Source organism: Mus musculus, chromosome 7 (assembly GCF_000001635.26).
Source record: "Mus musculus strain C57BL/6J chromosome 7, GRCm38.p6 C57BL/6J".
NCBI lineage: Eukaryota > Metazoa > Chordata > Mammalia > Rodentia > Muridae > Mus > Mus musculus.
This window is the reverse complement of record NC_000073.6, coordinates 90,124,194-90,139,858: the sequence shown is the minus strand read 5'-3', so window position 1 is coordinate 90,139,858 and position 15,665 is coordinate 90,124,194. Positions and strand designations below refer to the sequence as shown.

The window sequence follows — 15,665 nt, the reverse complement described above, 5'->3', positions numbered from 1 at the left end:
GGCTGAAGAAACTTGGAATGACTATTAACATTTTTTTTAGTAGGGGAATGGAAAATGTTGTAGAGCTAGATAATAGTGATGGGCACCTACATATCATGAATACACAGCACACACCACTGAACACTTTGAAACAGTAAGCAGTAGGCAATGTGAACTGTGTCTCAATTTAACCGTTACAAAATTCTCTCTCAACTTAAAATGCGTAAATACAATATCTGAAACATAAATATATACATACGGTGTGGGGGTTGGGGGGAAGCATACTGCTTCACAATCCCCTTCATGCCACCTTAGAACTATTTATATATAAACATAACTTTAAATTACTTAATGAGTAAATGAAATTTTTTTAAATAAATACCTGAAGTATATCAAAATTTTATCAATACTCTATATAAACATTCCCTACTATTTGAAGTACTATATCTAATTCCTCTCTCCCCACCCCATCTTTCTCTCTCTCTCTCTCTCTCTCTCTCTCTCTCTCCCACCCACCCACCCACCCACCCACCCACACACACACACACACACACACACTGCCATTATAGTCACGTAAGATCCATAATCAATACAAGTATACACTAAAATAGAACAACTGACCATATCCTGTGAAGACGCCTGCAAAGCAAACCTGCGATCTGTAGAAAGGAAAGTCAACTGCAAAACATGCCTCTCTTCTTCACCTACTCCTTGGAAGAACTATTCTTGAGGAATATTTGGCCCCTACAACTCTTTCAAGTAATAAGTTGTTGCTACAGTTTCTAGCACATTTCTAAGATTAGAATTCCCAGATTTCAGAGAAAACTTTTCATCAATCCCTGGCAAACACTTAAGGTTACAGATAGAGTGATATTTTTACTAACATCACTACCTCTCCTAATCCTTACCTCAAATTTCACTCTAAAACAATTATTTCATTTCTATCTGACAACTGTTTATTTCTCCTTTGTTATATCAAATAAATTAATAGGTAGGCAGATAGATGAGACATTGCCACATAGTTGTTACCTTGGAGGCCAATGTGATCAGTACCTCCTTGAAGAGACTCAAACATCAGGTCCTACTTTATTTATAGTTAGAATTGCACTTCTACTTTCAAGAACAGCCTTCAAGATATGCATTTTAATACCGCCTTCAAACTGAACGGTCATAATCAAAGTTTTCCTAACTACAGTGTTACTCTGTCATCATCAACCAACAACTAAACTAAAACAATTCTCTTAAGGGCTTCTGAGGTCAAAGAAACCCACAGCAGGATGTTACAGTGTCTTAATGATGTTCCATCAGAGAACTACAATTGACTTTACTACAAGTAAACTGTCATAAGGAAACGCTCTCAGAGTGTTGAAACAGATCTCTCTGCTGTTTCCTCAGACTTTTCATGATTTAGTCTGATCTATAAAGGAAAATATATGCTCACTCGCTATTTACTGAACACTCAGAGAGCTGCTGAGTATGTTACTGAAGGGATACAAAAAAGCCAAGACACAAAAATGAAACAGAAATCCCTAGTCTACAAAGAAAACTTTTCAAATAAACCACACAATTATGTCTGCCCTAACATAAGTTTTATAAATGGTAGTAAATGTGTTGGAGAGATGGCTGGCTCAGTGATTAAGAGTGCTTACTTGGTGAAACATTTACATGAGATTCTGAGCTTAGATTCCACAAAAAAAATATATGTGGTAAAATAGTTTTTAAAAAAGAAAGTGCTAGTTAGCTATTGGATGGATCACAGGGCCCCCACTGGAGGAGCTAGAGAAAGTACCCAAGGAGCTGAAAGGATCTGCAACCCTGTAGGGGCAACAACATTATGAACTAACCAATACCCCAGAGCTCGTGTCTCTAGCTGCATATGTATCAGAAGATGGCCTAGTCGGCCATCACTGGAAAGAGAGGCCCAATGGTCTTGCAGACTTTATATGCCTCAGTATAGGGGAACACCAGGGCCAAGAAGTGGGAGTGGGGTGGGAGGGTATGGGGTGGGAGGGTATGGGGGACTTTTGAGATAGCACTGGAAACGTAAATGAAGAAAATACCTAATTAAAAAAAATTAAAAGAAAAAAAGAAAGTGCTTATTGCTCTTTCAGAGCAGTAAGAGTTCCAGACATCTTACAATTACCATGACTTCAATAGGAAATCAAAGCCTCTGGCCTCTGTGGCACTGCATTTATATTCAGACCCAGACATACATAAATAAAAATAACAAATCTTTTTAAAAAATCTTTTGCACATCAAGTTCCTCCTGAAATAACCTTTACTCCTCCCTAATAGCCTTCCCAGAAGTATGTCTTTTAGTCTTGGTACTTTAACTCATAAAAACTGGGACTCTAAACAACATTTTTTTATGAGATTTCTGTCAGTATTTACTGTCAGAACTTAAAACTGAGTTTTAAATTTATTCATTTAGAAACAACAAACTCTACTCATTGTATTAACAGGTTTTATGAAAATTATATTTAAAATCTAGAAGAACAGCACCAGAAGAGACTGGTTTCTGTAAGTCTTTGACAGAGGGTCAAGTTCTTTTTTTTTTTTCTTTAAAAATTTATGTATTTCTTTTATGTATAAGTACACTGTAGCTGTGTACAGGTTGTATGTGAGTATACTGTAGCTTCAAGGTTGAGAGCCTTCATGTGGTTGCTGGGAATTGAATTTTTAGGACCTCTGCTCGCTCCAGTTGACTCCGCTCACTCAGTTCCTGCTTGCTCCAGCCCAAAGATTTATTATTCTACATAAGTACACTGTAGCTGCCTTCAAACACACCAGAAGAGGGCGTCAGATCTCATTACAGGTGGTTGTGAGCCACCATGTGGTTGCTGGGATTTGAACTCAGGACCTTCCGAAGAGCAGTCAGTGCTCTCACCTGCTGAGTGATCTCACCAGCCACAAGAGTCAAGCTCTTATGGTTTGCTAATACACTCAACCTGTTGCAATAATCACACAGCACAAAGCTTCTGGGAAACTCAGAATAGGGAAGGGAAGTTGTACCTTAAAATATGGATACTCAATTTTGACCTCACAAACCTGCTGAAGGTTATAGATATTCACAGGTGTCCTTGGCTCATACCTGAAGAATCGGTGCTAACAAAGGAGCCCAGGTCTATGCAATGAGAAAAGGTGAACATACCTATGTAAAGGAGCCCACTGAATGACACAGGCCTTACACCTTTCACAGAAATATGCACAAAACTATTACAAAACCAGATGGAAAATACAAAACAAGGTTTTGGGAAGACAATATGGGGAGTAATCCAAATGACTTTGGGTTTGGTGATTACATTTTAGAAACAACACTAAAGGAATAATCCAAGGAGTGATGGTCTAGACCAATGGTTCCCAACCTTTCTAAAGCTGCATACAACCCTTTAATACAGTTCCTCATGGTGTGGTAACCTCCAACCATAAATTACTTCATTACTACTTCATAACTGTAATTTTGATACTGTTACTAATTATAATGTAAATATCTGATATACTGGATATCTGATATGTGACCCCTATGGGAAAATCATTCAAACCCCTAAAGGGGTCACAACCCACAGGTGAGAACTGCTGCTCTAGACTACATTGAAACTAAAGTTTTCTGCTTTCTGGAAGACACTGTCAAGTGACAAAAAAGACTAGACACAGATACAGTATTTGGAAAAGATGTGAGAAAAGTCAACTATCCAAAATATACAAATAACAAAAACAAAAATCACCTCTTAAAATGCAGTAAGAAAACAATCTGACTTTTAGGAATGTTACAGACTAGTGTATGGAAGATCCAATCACAAGGCTTCTGAAACCAGGAAAGCTGAGAAGACAGAAAAGATCAGAGGCTTCAAGGGGTTTTGGAAAACCACAAAACTTTTCAGGACAGTCAAATTAACTTTTTATGACGATGTAATAGTGGATATATGCAGATATTTGCCCAAACCTATAGAATGTACAAAAGCAAAAATGAATCCTAATGTTACTGCTTCCTTTGGGTGATGTATTAAAATAGGTTTATCATTTATACACAAGTAGCACTTTATTTAAATAGAGTTTTTGATAATAAAAGACATGTGGGAATATGTAACTATATGAGAAATCTTTGACCCTATGAACTGAATAGTGCTCTAAGAAATACTCATTTCCTGGGATAGAAAATTATGTAAAAAGTCACTGAAACCTTAGCATACTCTAATCCTAGACTTGAGCTCAATGTCCAGTCTACCACTTCCTGGCTGAGAGCTTGTACAGAAACAAAGCCTCTCACATTAAGTTATTAAAAGCAAAATAGTAGTTAATAAATGTAAATGTCTCCAGCATACAATAAACCCAAAATATTCATCAAAAAAAGAAAATCAGTTAAGGTCATGGTGGCACATGCCCATAATCCTAGCACTTGAGAAGTACAGGCAGGAGGACTAGAAGGTTAAGGTCATCACCAGTTTACATTGTGAGCTTGAGGCTAGCCTGGTCTACCTGAGACCCTGTTTCAAAATAATAAGAATAAAAAAAACAAGGCATAAGCCCAAAAACTATCCACCAACTACATACAAATATATGAGAAATCCTTAGCATGACGACAAAAAAAATCCAGCAAATCACAACTCTAAATTTAATTTTTAATGCAAAAGTTTCGGTTCATGAACCCTACCACCCACCTAAAGGGTGGACAAATCCAGAATGAAACACATATCAAATGCACGACAGGATGTGTTTTTAAATAAATTCACTAGTCAAAACAAAGTGAACAATTCTTCATGAAAAGAACAATATACATAATGAACATAGAAAATTCTAAAAGGTCATACTCAAAATTCCAATTCTCTAAAGAAATATATAAAGCACTTCAACTAGGAACACAATGAAACAGAACACAAAGTAACGGAAATGCCGCTTTAACCACCAAAGGAGCAGGAGTCTAAGGACTCCTCCCCAAGAAACGTTTAGGCTTTATTTCTTGTTTGATTTCTAAAAACAAACAAACAAAAGTGAACTTAAGCACTTTGAAGCTAAATAAATGTGCAACTTTCTATGAATTATTGTAAACTTTCATTTTACTATTCTAAATAATGGTCAATATCAAAGTAAACACTTTTAAACTACAGCAAAACACTGGGCCTGGTGCCACAGGCCTATGGTCATAATACACAGAAAGCTAAGGCAGAATCAAGTTCAAGGTCTTGATACAGAGAAAATTCAAGACCATCCTGTCTCAAGAAAAAAAAGAAAGAAAGAAAAGAGCTGAGTATATAACTCAGTGGTAGAACATTTGCCCAGCATGTATAAGGCCCTAGACTCGATCCCTTTTATTGTAAATTAAATCAATTTTGATAACTAAAATTTTTACAAAGTATTTTCAGATATCAATGTATTTCATGAAAATGTTCTGCAAGCAGTCATGGAGGTACATGCTTGTCATCAATCCCATCTCAGGCAAGACTGTGGGTTCAAGGCCAACACAGGATACATAGTTTTCCAGGCCAACCTAAGCGTTCAAAACATGAGAAAATAGCCTAGTCACCATGAAGTGTTTCATTTCTCACCTTTAAACTAAAAGATGCTTTCCAAAATTATCCACATAAGAGAGATATACAGCAAACTTAAGAAAACATGATTGACCAACTATGTTTTTTGTTTTGTCTTGTTTTGTTGGTTTTTCAAGACAGGATTTCTCTGTATAGCCCTGGCTGTCCTGGAACTCACTCTGTAGACCAGGCTGGCCTTGAACTCAGAAATCCGCCTGCCTCTGCCTCCAGAGTGCTGGGATTAAAGGCGTGCCCAGCGTGACCAACTGTGTTATTAAAGCACTCCTTAAATATAATCACTTTTTAAAAAGCGTTTTAGAATTCATTTGGTTAACTACAAACAGAACAGCTCGCTACAAAGGATGAATGTCAGCTCTCTTCTTTTAATACAGGTAGTACAGTTGGCCCTCTGTTTACATGGGTCCCACAACATCAGATCAAAAACATCTCAATTACTCATTTTATTGTCATTGTTCCCTGGACAATACACTACAACTGTTTACAGAGCATTTACATCATACAGGTATAAAGTAATGTGGAAATGCTTTTAAGATATATGGGAGGGTGTGTAGATTGTGTGCTAACACTATACACTTTATACAAAGGATCTGAACAGCTATGGATCTGGGTGGGAAGATAGCTGTATCTGAAATTTTAAGGGTTGTGCTCTTCTATCTTGATTATAAATGGCCATTAGAAGCCTGAATTTAAATGAAAATCTGTCAAGTTTAACAGTAGGAACATTAAAATACTGTTACGCATTAATACTTATAAGCAAAAAGTCTTCAGTAAGCATTAAATGTAATATGAATTGACTCAAAATTTATGGACAATAATCACTTCCTAATATGGAAAAATCTTGTCAGAAGTACACAAAAGCCACTTCCACATGCTAAAGGATTGATGAGAGAGACAAATTACTAGGCATATTTTTGTTAAATGCTACCATTTTAAAGATGAAATTGTTTCTTACTCAGTTCAAAGAAGGAGACGTTAGTAGTTGAAGATATTAAAAGGCATAAGAAAACTAACTTTCAAAACTAAGAAAAATTCTTAAAGAGCCAAAAATTATTCAAAGGAGCAAAAATTACTTGAAATGATGCATTTCTCTATTACATATAGCCTGAGATTAACACCAAAACTTGTCTCTAGGTAACTTTTCAAAACATGCTGAAGTGTGAAGGGAGGGTTGGAACCCATTCATCAATGAGATTTTTCTAAAGTATTAGAGAAAAACAGCTTACAATAGAAGAAAAATAGTATCATTGTTCGTTTAAAAACCTCATTAAGAAAAAGACAAGAGGCACCTTATTTTTAATATTAAAAAACATATTAAACATATATTAAAAAACATTACCAAGTATACTCAAGCTCTACAAGTATGGGAGTTTGTAGACAGCAGAGAAAAAGTTAGGTTATCCTTAAATACCAACTAGTTCCAATCTATAATATTGACAAAGGTCACTAACTAGATAAAAACCACCTTTGCTTCTAACCTAAAAAAGGGAAAAAAGGAAGAAAAAAAAAAAAAGAACCAACAACCTATCTTCTACGTTCTCCCCCATTCTAGCAACACTTCTCGATAAGCATTGCTGCAGCTGGAGAAGCCCTTATAAAGAACATTTCAATGCTGTTTCTGCTGCGATTTACCACTTTGAGTTAAAGAACATTTCACAGATTACCAAGTATCTTCCGCCCCCTTCACACCAACAAAAACAAATGAAAACCCACAAACAGCACTGACACAAAAACAGTAGAGTAGGGTTTTGTACCACAGAACCAACCCAGCATTGTGGAGGGCTGAGGAAGAACTATGGTCTCTGTCCCAAGTTCAAGGCCAGCTTGGGCTACACAGACAAATTTGACACAAGTCTGGAATCGGAACCATGGAAAAAAGAATCCCATGGGTAGTCTTTCAAAAGAATGTAAACAAAAGCATCTCTCCAAGTATATATTTTTCAAAACCCATTTATAATTTATTCACAATCCCCTACAGAATGTTTATAGTGGAGTCACCATTTAAATATCCCTTCCACTTTCCTACATCGGGTCAGTTAAAAAGCAGCCTGTCTAAGTACCACAGCCAACCAAAGGATGGCTTCTATGAAACGTCCACAGCCAGGGAACAAATCGCAACGAATAATGGGTTTTGTCTGTGGCAACAACTTGTTCTAACAGCACTTCATGACCAGTGGGTCTTAGAATTCACACCGCCGTATTTTTTTTTTCTTCAAGTGCAAACCTCACAGCCAAAGTCCAAGTGAGAAACAAGATTCCTTACAGCGAATTCCCTTTCAGGACAAGCTCGCTCTTGCTTCACAGGGCAAAGCAACTTTCATGTATGATGAAAGTCAGTTTGGCTAATGTGTCCGGGAGTCATTTAAAAAGAGAATTTACTATCCTTGCTATATCCCTATTTTTTCCTGAAACATTCCACTGACTCAAGGACTGAGTGATCCACTGAGCTTTGTACCCTAGGGCAAAGGAGCAACAAGAAAAAGGAGGTGGTTTTACAGGTGGCTCCTAGGTTAGAAAGCAACTGGGAGGAGTCCGCTCTATTAACTGTACCTAAGTTTATGCTGGAGTTACATTATGCCGCTTAAGCAAGATAGTTATCCAAAATACAGCTAGCATAAATTAAAACGTTTCCAAACCTGATTATTTGTACTTAAATATATTGATCCATTTCGAACCGCTACACATCACACTCAAGCTTCTAAATTCAAACCACCAATGTTAACAGTTCCAGGAACTGATACCAAAACCAGCAAAGCCCTTATCCATATCCTCATATGGATTACAAAAGGGGGGGGGGGGTAGAACATGCACAACACACAACTTCAAAACTCAGACAATATAATGATGGCAAATAAAAATAGTAACTTCCCACAAAGCCTTCCCCACACCACACTGAATCCCTTTGTTTCTACTCCCCACAAGCGTAAATGGAATAAAAGCCGAGTAACTGGGCATAGTATTGAAAGAAGGAGGTGACAAGAAGTCAAAGGAACTTAACGGAAGCTAGAATGGCAAAGATGACCGAAAAGGTAGATAGAAAGGTAGAAAAGGAAACCACAAAGAAATGGGAGGAGGGGAAAAACACTTCAAGAGCTGAGAAGTGACAGAAATCTGGTCCCACCAAGCAGAGTTAGTACGGAAATACGAAAAAAAAAAAAAAAAAAAAAAAGAAAGGAAAGGGAATTTTAAAAAGCTAATGGAACAATGGGGCGGTGAGCCTGAGTCCTGGAGACATTAGCCGGGGAATCACTGAGCGGACGGCTGCTAGGAGGTACGGGACGGGTGGGATGGAAGGGCAAAAGGGGCTGCAGTAGCTGGGAGAGGAGTCTGAGTGAGGAGCTGGGTGGGAGGCAAGTTGGTGGAGCGCGATGGGCTTGGTGGTGCCGGGGGCTAGGAGGCGAGGGTCTCAGGGGATCTCTGGGGGCGCAATGGATTGTCACATTTTTTTTCTCTCTTTTGAGAGAAGAGCAGAGGCCGTTAAAGGCAGGTGTGATGGGAGCAGAAAAGAACACACAGCTCGACCAGGCACAGGAGCCATCGTGCAGATAAGACGCAGGGAGGGAAGAGGCAGCCCAAGAGAGAGAGGAGGACGATGGAGAGGGGTCGGGAGAGGATGCGGGGGGTCTTCACTCACAGTCCAGGTGCTTTTTCTTGGGGCCCATGATCTCGTGGGTCGTGGCCTTGCATACTGTCTTAGATACCGCGGAGCCAGTGACACTGTGCTGGGCCGCGGTGATTCGGTCCGTCAGGCTCTGGCCAGACATCTCTGCGGCTCGTCCGCCACCCCTTCCGCTCCGCAGCCGGCGGGGCCTGGGACCCCCAAGCGCCCGAGGGTCCCCACCCCCCACCGCACCCCCTACCCCCACCGGCTCCCCGCCCGCCTGCCGGCCTGGGGCGGGGCTCAGGGCCGCGCGCCGCCACCCGCTCCGAGAGCCCCGGCTCGCGTGTTCCCCCGGCGGGCTCCCACACCAAGTCGGGGCCACTCCCGGGTCCCGCGCCTCAGCCTCGGCCCACCCCTTCCCTGGTCAGCTGGAGCCCGACCGGGTAAGAGGGCCAGGCAGCTGCAGGAAAATGGCGGCGCCAGGCTCCTCCTCGGAGCTTTCCGGGCTGCCCCTAGGTCACGTGACTCGGGTTCCGCCCCCTGCTCGCTTCCTCCCGCCCCTTCTCCCTTCCCTTTCCTCTCCGGCGCGCCCCCCTCCCTCGCTCCGGCGAGGGAAGAGCGGGGCGGCGCCCGCGCGCTACGTGGTGGAACCCGCCCGGCGGGCGCAACAGGAGGCCCGCCCGCGGGGGACGGCGCGGCCCGCCGCGTCACGTGACGCGCCCTGCCAACAGGTCGCCCGAGGCAGGGCCCCGCGTGTCGTAGGGGGGCGGGGGGGAGGGGCGGCCCGCTGCGCCCCTCTTTCACCCCGGAGGCGAGGACGCCCGCCCTCGTGTCAGAGGCTGACGCCGTGGGCTTGACAAAGAGGTGAGGCAGCTGCTGCCTGTGCGTAGTTTTCACCCCGAACTGGAGGTGCCTGGGCTCCGGGGCTTCGCCTCGCTCAATTTGGCGCCGACCCCACGGCCCTCCTCCTGCCTTAAAGAAAACGGCTCCAGCCAGTCTCTTTCTGAGCCTACACACAGGCCTCTTCAAATGCACCCCGCTCTCCCTTTTAGTAACAGGGCTTTGGGGCTTTTTTTTTTTTTTTCACCCCCTCGTCTTCTTTGAGAGTGTTGGAAACGTCACCTAGTTTTGTTTATCTCGACTTACTAAGAGTCGCCACGTTCCTGCCAGTCTAAATTTAGATAGAAGCCAGCCCGGTATTCATTCTCTGCGGTGTCAAATACGACAGGAAACACATAGCTTCAGTGGAATTTGAAAAGGGAAGTAGTAGGGTGATGTCAACAGTGATTAACTTGACCCTACAAGGCTGACAACCAGCGAGATTAAAGGTCCACACCATAGAAGGAAGTGAGACAGCTCGGTAAAAGGAGAAGTCCCATTCAGAGTCAGACATCAGTACCTGCGATCTCCCCTGGTTTAGCCTTTCTTCCCTTTGGCCTCTTTTCTCCTCTTGTGTGAGCCAGATTTCCATGGAAAGATATTGACTCTGCCCTGTAGGCATTTTAGACCAGTATTACATCCCGAGACTTAGATCTATGAAATCCAGAAGATCTATGAACAAAGCCTTTTTAAATGTTACTAGTGCTCCACATTTAACTCAAGAGTTAGGGATAAATTTTAAATTCTCTGTGAATGTTAAGTTACCATCATGGTTCTATGTAATCTTGCTAGTTTCAAATGAGATTCGAGCGTACTCAAAATCTGTGTACACCATCTGCCAACCAAATCTAGAATATTGCGCTTAAATCTGTTAACTCTCAACGGATGAAAAGCTAATAGATGTTTAAAATTGTGTGTGGTATGAGGAATTCTGTGGTCTCTTCACATTCCCTTTCTATCTCACACGCCATTCTGAAGCACGGTGATTTTGGCAAGAACTCACAATTCTTATTAAGGCTGCAGGTTTCATTCTTGTCACACCAGCTTGAGAATTCACAAAACTGTAAAACTCCCTTTGGTGCATCTGCATTCCATTTGTAATTTGGTACCCTGTGTTTATCAGGCAGTGGAATGACCGGGAATTTTTGTTTGGTTGGTTTTTGTCTGTGGTGTGTACTCATGTATGCATGTTCACGTGACCCACATGTGTGTGCAAGTTTTAATCCATTATAATTTCTTTTATTCTCAAACTATTCTACTAATTTCTTAGCTAATTTCTTTATCATTGTTTAACCAACTATCCAGTTAATATTTTCTGAACCTATAGTGGGATTGTTTTTGCACTAAAATTGTCTAGTAACTCTCTAAAGATTGTGTCTCCACAATGTGCCCACCCATGCCCTACCCCCATACCACCAATTAATATGTTGAATTTTAATCCTCAAGAGTGTTAAGATGTGGCCTAATGGGAAGCATTTAAATCATACACGGATTAATACTAACTATAAAAGTATTTGAAGTTCCTACTCTTTTCTCTTTCTCTTTGCCTTGTGCTCTAAAATAACCAAGCTCTTGATTTCGGGGACCTCCTAGCCTCCAGAATTGATCAATGTATGCTTATTAAAAATTAACCAGTTCTGTGGGTTGTGGTGGCAGCAGCACTTGCCTTTAATTATAACACTTGGGAGGCAGAGGAAGGCTGATCTCTGAATTTGAGGCCAGCCTGATCTACACAGAGAAACCCTGTCTTGAAAAACAAAAACAAAAAAGTTACCCAGTCAGAGCTGGTGCTGGTTGTGGTGGTAGTTGTGATGGTGATGGTAATGGGTAGTGGTAATGGAGGTGGTGATGATGGTGGTGATGGTGGTGGTGGTGGTAGTGTTGATGGGGGTGATGGTGGTGGTTATGGTGGTGATAATGCACCTTTAAGTCCAGTGCTTAGAAGGCAGAGACAGGTGGGTCTCTGTGAGGTTGAAGCCAGCCTGAACATAGTTTCAGGAGAGCCAGGGCTATGTAAGGATACCGTGTCTCAAAAAACAAACAAAAATTATCCAATCTGCAGTCTTCTGCTATAGCAACAAAAAGTAAAGCAAGCTCCACTGTCACTGTCCTAGAAGCTTCAGGTCTCTGTGCCATGGAAACAGGACTCTTTAGGATCTACCCCTGACCTAACTACTTACTGGACCTCATCTCTTTCTAGTTTCCTACTGTATGCTGCCTACTACACTTAGAAATACCATTTTGGTGTACATCCTAATGGGTATGAATCTCCTTTTGCTACTGATTGTATTCTGTATTTACTTCTTCAATTGCTTTACTGCACTAACATGGGGAGGGAAAAAAGAGAGGCTTGTGGTTTCAATCTAGACTGCCTCCTACAGAATCATGTGCCTATTCCTGGGGCTGTAGAGAGGGCCCAGTGTTAAGAACATTTGCTGTTCTTGCTGCGAACCTGAGTTCAGTTCCCAGGAACTGGGTTAAATCATAGCCATCTCAAATTCCAGCTCCAGGGGATGTAGTGTTCTCTCCTGGCCTTTGAAGACAAATGCATATATATATATATATATATATATATATATATATATATATATATATACACACACACACACACACACAGACACATGGGTCCCTATAAATAATTTTTAAATTATAAACTTTTTAAAATAAATAAATACCTGGTCCTGAATTGGTAGTACTATTTTGGGAGGTTATGGGGCCTGTATGATGGAGGTAGGCCCTAGGAGGTATTCCTTTGAGGGTTATAACCTAACCTACTCCTTCTGGTCCTGCTGTGTGCTTTCTGTTTGATCAGTCATGTTACGAGCTCTGCTACATGTTCCCACGAACACAGTGCCACTCTACGTATCTCCCCACTACTGATGAATGGGCTGAGACATGCTGAAACCAGGAACGACAGTCCTTTTATGAGGTACTTCAGTCGGGTATTTTGTCTTAGTGATAAAAAAAGCAACTGATACATATCCTCGTTACATCAAATTTACAGCGTAATGATAGTTGGGTGCATGAATGAAAACACAACTTATTTAAATAGACCATCACTGCAAATCTTCCATTTGATAAAATCTTCCCGAGTTTCTATTAATATATTGTGTCCATTGTATAATTATCCTATAATATCTGTCTGAGGCATCATCCTTACTCAGTATTTTATTAATCCATTCTTTCAAAAACTATGTATTGAACATTTACTGTGGGTCAGGCACAAATTTAAATGCTCTATCCTGGTCTAATGATGAACTCAATAGTTCTGTACAAACTATCAGTTCTCTATTTCAGTCCAACTTGAAGGCAAGTTTGATTTACAATGAACAGTCCCCAAACTGTGTAAATAGCATATGTTAGTCCCCACTAAATATAAATGTGTGTGTGTGTGTGTGTGTGTGTGTGTTTGTGTGTTGGAGAGAGTCCTGGAGTCCAGGAGGAAGAATAAACAGTGTTTAATGCCTTCTATCAACTACAAATACAACAAAACTTTTTCATGTAATTCTTATAATAATTGCAAAACGTATTGTACTTATCTAATACAGCAATACAAACAAGCCCAATAAAGTAACCTCCCTAAGTTCCACAGATTCTAAGTGTCAGAAACAAGATTTAGGAACTCATTTTTTTTCTATTACTATATATAGACCATTTAGTCAATAATTGAAGCAACTGACAATATAAATTAAATTCACTCAACAAATAGATCTTCTCTGTAGACAGCATTCTAGGTCGTGTTGGATATTATAATATTATAATGTACACGATAAGCATGGTTTCTATTCTTAGACTCTGGTAGGATAGGATTGTATTTGTAGGCTTCCATGTTTTGTGATCTTATTTTGAGATAAGCTCTTATTCTGTAGCCCAACATGGCCTTAAACTTACTATTTAGCCCAGGCTAGCCACAAACTCATGTTCCTCTAGCTCCAGACTTCTTAGTGTTAAGATTACAGACATGTACCATCATCCCTGGCCTGTTCTTAGACCTTAAAAAAATCTTGAAGTAGGAAGAGAGGAGAAAATAAGTGGGAATTAAAATGTGTGCTTGACCTGAGGCTCCTGATAATGTCTATGACTTAAAAGTAAGAAAGTGGGCCTGGCATGGTGGCACTTGCCTGTAATTCCAGAGCTTGGGAATTAAGAGCTCAAGGTCAGTCTGACCTGCATAGACCCTGTGTCAAAAAGAGAGTGAACGGAAAAGACCGTGGAAAGAAATGACCAGGTTTTGTGTAGTTGCTACTTCATTTAAACCTATCTCGAGGTGCAAGGAGAGTCTACTTCTTCCCTGTTCTCACTCTCCTCAGACATTGTTGTCTAAATCAGAACCCTGTGGCACTGTGTTGATCTGAACATCCAGCAACTCATTCCTCCCTTATCTTTAGCTGCTGCTTCTACTTAATGATGCAGCCAAATGAGTAAGAGATTGCCTTATATAACCTACTTTTCTTTGTAACAGAGAACTCCAGCAAGGACTGTGGTTCAATTGAAGGAGACTAATTCAAGCTCTCGGCATTCATATTTGTGATGGTAATAATAACATTCGAGTGTTGATTACTTGTTCTGTGCCAAGCATGTAACATGCATTATCTCCTTCACTCTGAACCAGCTTCATGACTTCAAGGATACAAACATCTGATGACCAAATGGTTTCTTTCTTCCCTTAAGCACACAGTTAGACTGTTTCCTGGCCACCGTCGTGATTAGCTGGGGCCAAATGCCTGATGTCTGTCCAAGAACACAGACAGAAAATGATGATGGTTTGGGCAGTGAGCCCTGAAAACCTCTAACATGTGTTCAACATTCTTTTCCTACTTCCAGATGAATAAGACTTCAGAGAATTATGAAGTTGAAACCACAACGTGGAAGACACCTGGGGTTGACAAACGAGTCATTGGAGACGCGCTTCCTAGGAGAGCTGTGTGACCAGGAACACCTAGAGTAGTGTATTTGCTTTGTTAAAGAGTGACTTGTATGAGAGAGAAATCTATTTTCCATAAAAATAAAAAAAGAATGACTGAAATCTTTCAAACCGCTATCTAAAATGTCTGACGCTCGGCTCTGTAATCTAGCTTGAGCTCCAAAGCTTCTGCTGGTCTTGCTGCATTGTAGTTTGGTTATTCGGATCCCTTGTGCTTTATATGATTTTTAGGGTTTTTCTTTTTCTTCTTCCTGTGAATAATGCAGTGAATTATGGTGGAGATTTCATTGAATCGCTTTTACAGTATTAATTCTGCCAATTCAGAACGTGGGAGTTTTTTATCTATCTTCTAGTGTCTTCAGTTTTTTTTCTTCATTGCTTTAAAGGTTTTTATTATAGAGGTCTTCCTTGGTTATGCTTTTTCCTAGTTGTGATACTTAATCTTGACTGTCAACTTGACAAGATTTAAAATCACCATGGAAATAATTCTCTGATCACGTCTGTGAAGAGTTTCTAGGATTGGTTAATTGAAGTGGGGAAGACTATTCTAAATGTGAGCCAGGTTCCATGGTCTGGGGTCTGTCTCTGCCTGAATAAAACAGAAAGGGGGCATGGCAACAGCGTTCATGGCTCTGCTTCCTGACTGTGGATACAATGTGACCAGCTGCCTCTAGTTCCTGTCGCCATCATGTTCCTGCAGTGATAGACTCAGTGGCAGATGAAACTATAGCCCAAATAA

At 40.8% G+C, this 15,665-nt stretch overlaps 1 protein-coding gene and 1 long non-coding RNA gene across 23 annotated transcripts in view; one reads left to right on the top strand and one right to left on the bottom strand.

Moving 5' to 3' along the window:
• Picalm (phosphatidylinositol binding clathrin assembly protein) overlaps nucleotides 1-9,667 on the bottom strand; it is a 79,256-nt gene extending 69,589 nt beyond the window's left edge. For 7 of the 21 annotated variants that reach the window (NM_146194.5, NM_001252521.2, NM_001252520.2 and 4 more), the window contains exon 1: nucleotides 9,157-9,646. In NM_146194.5, the coding sequence (NP_666306.2) occupies nucleotides 9,157-9,286 (130 nt within the window). In that variant the 5' untranslated portion in view covers nucleotides 9,287-9,646. Of the gene's footprint in view, nucleotides 1-9,156 lie in introns of all 21 variants that reach the window. The other 14 variants (XM_006507597.4, XM_006507595.4, XM_030242474.1 and 11 more) reach the window with 5 other exon arrangements.
• A 255-nt stretch (nucleotides 9,668-9,922) lies between these two features.
• On the top strand, nucleotides 9,923-15,023 carry 2310010J17Rik (RIKEN cDNA 2310010J17 gene). 2 transcript variants are annotated; one of them, NR_046006.1, is made up of 4 exons: nucleotides 10,385-10,483; nucleotides 12,203-12,262; nucleotides 12,815-12,931; nucleotides 14,827-15,023. It is a non-coding gene; the product is annotated as an RIKEN cDNA 2310010J17 gene (long non-coding RNA). The 2 variants fall into 2 exon arrangements; NR_046007.1 differs by lacking the exons at nucleotides 10,385-10,483; nucleotides 12,203-12,262 and adding an exon at nucleotides 9,923-9,987.
• The last annotated feature ends 642 nt before the right edge of the window (nucleotides 15,024-15,665 follow it).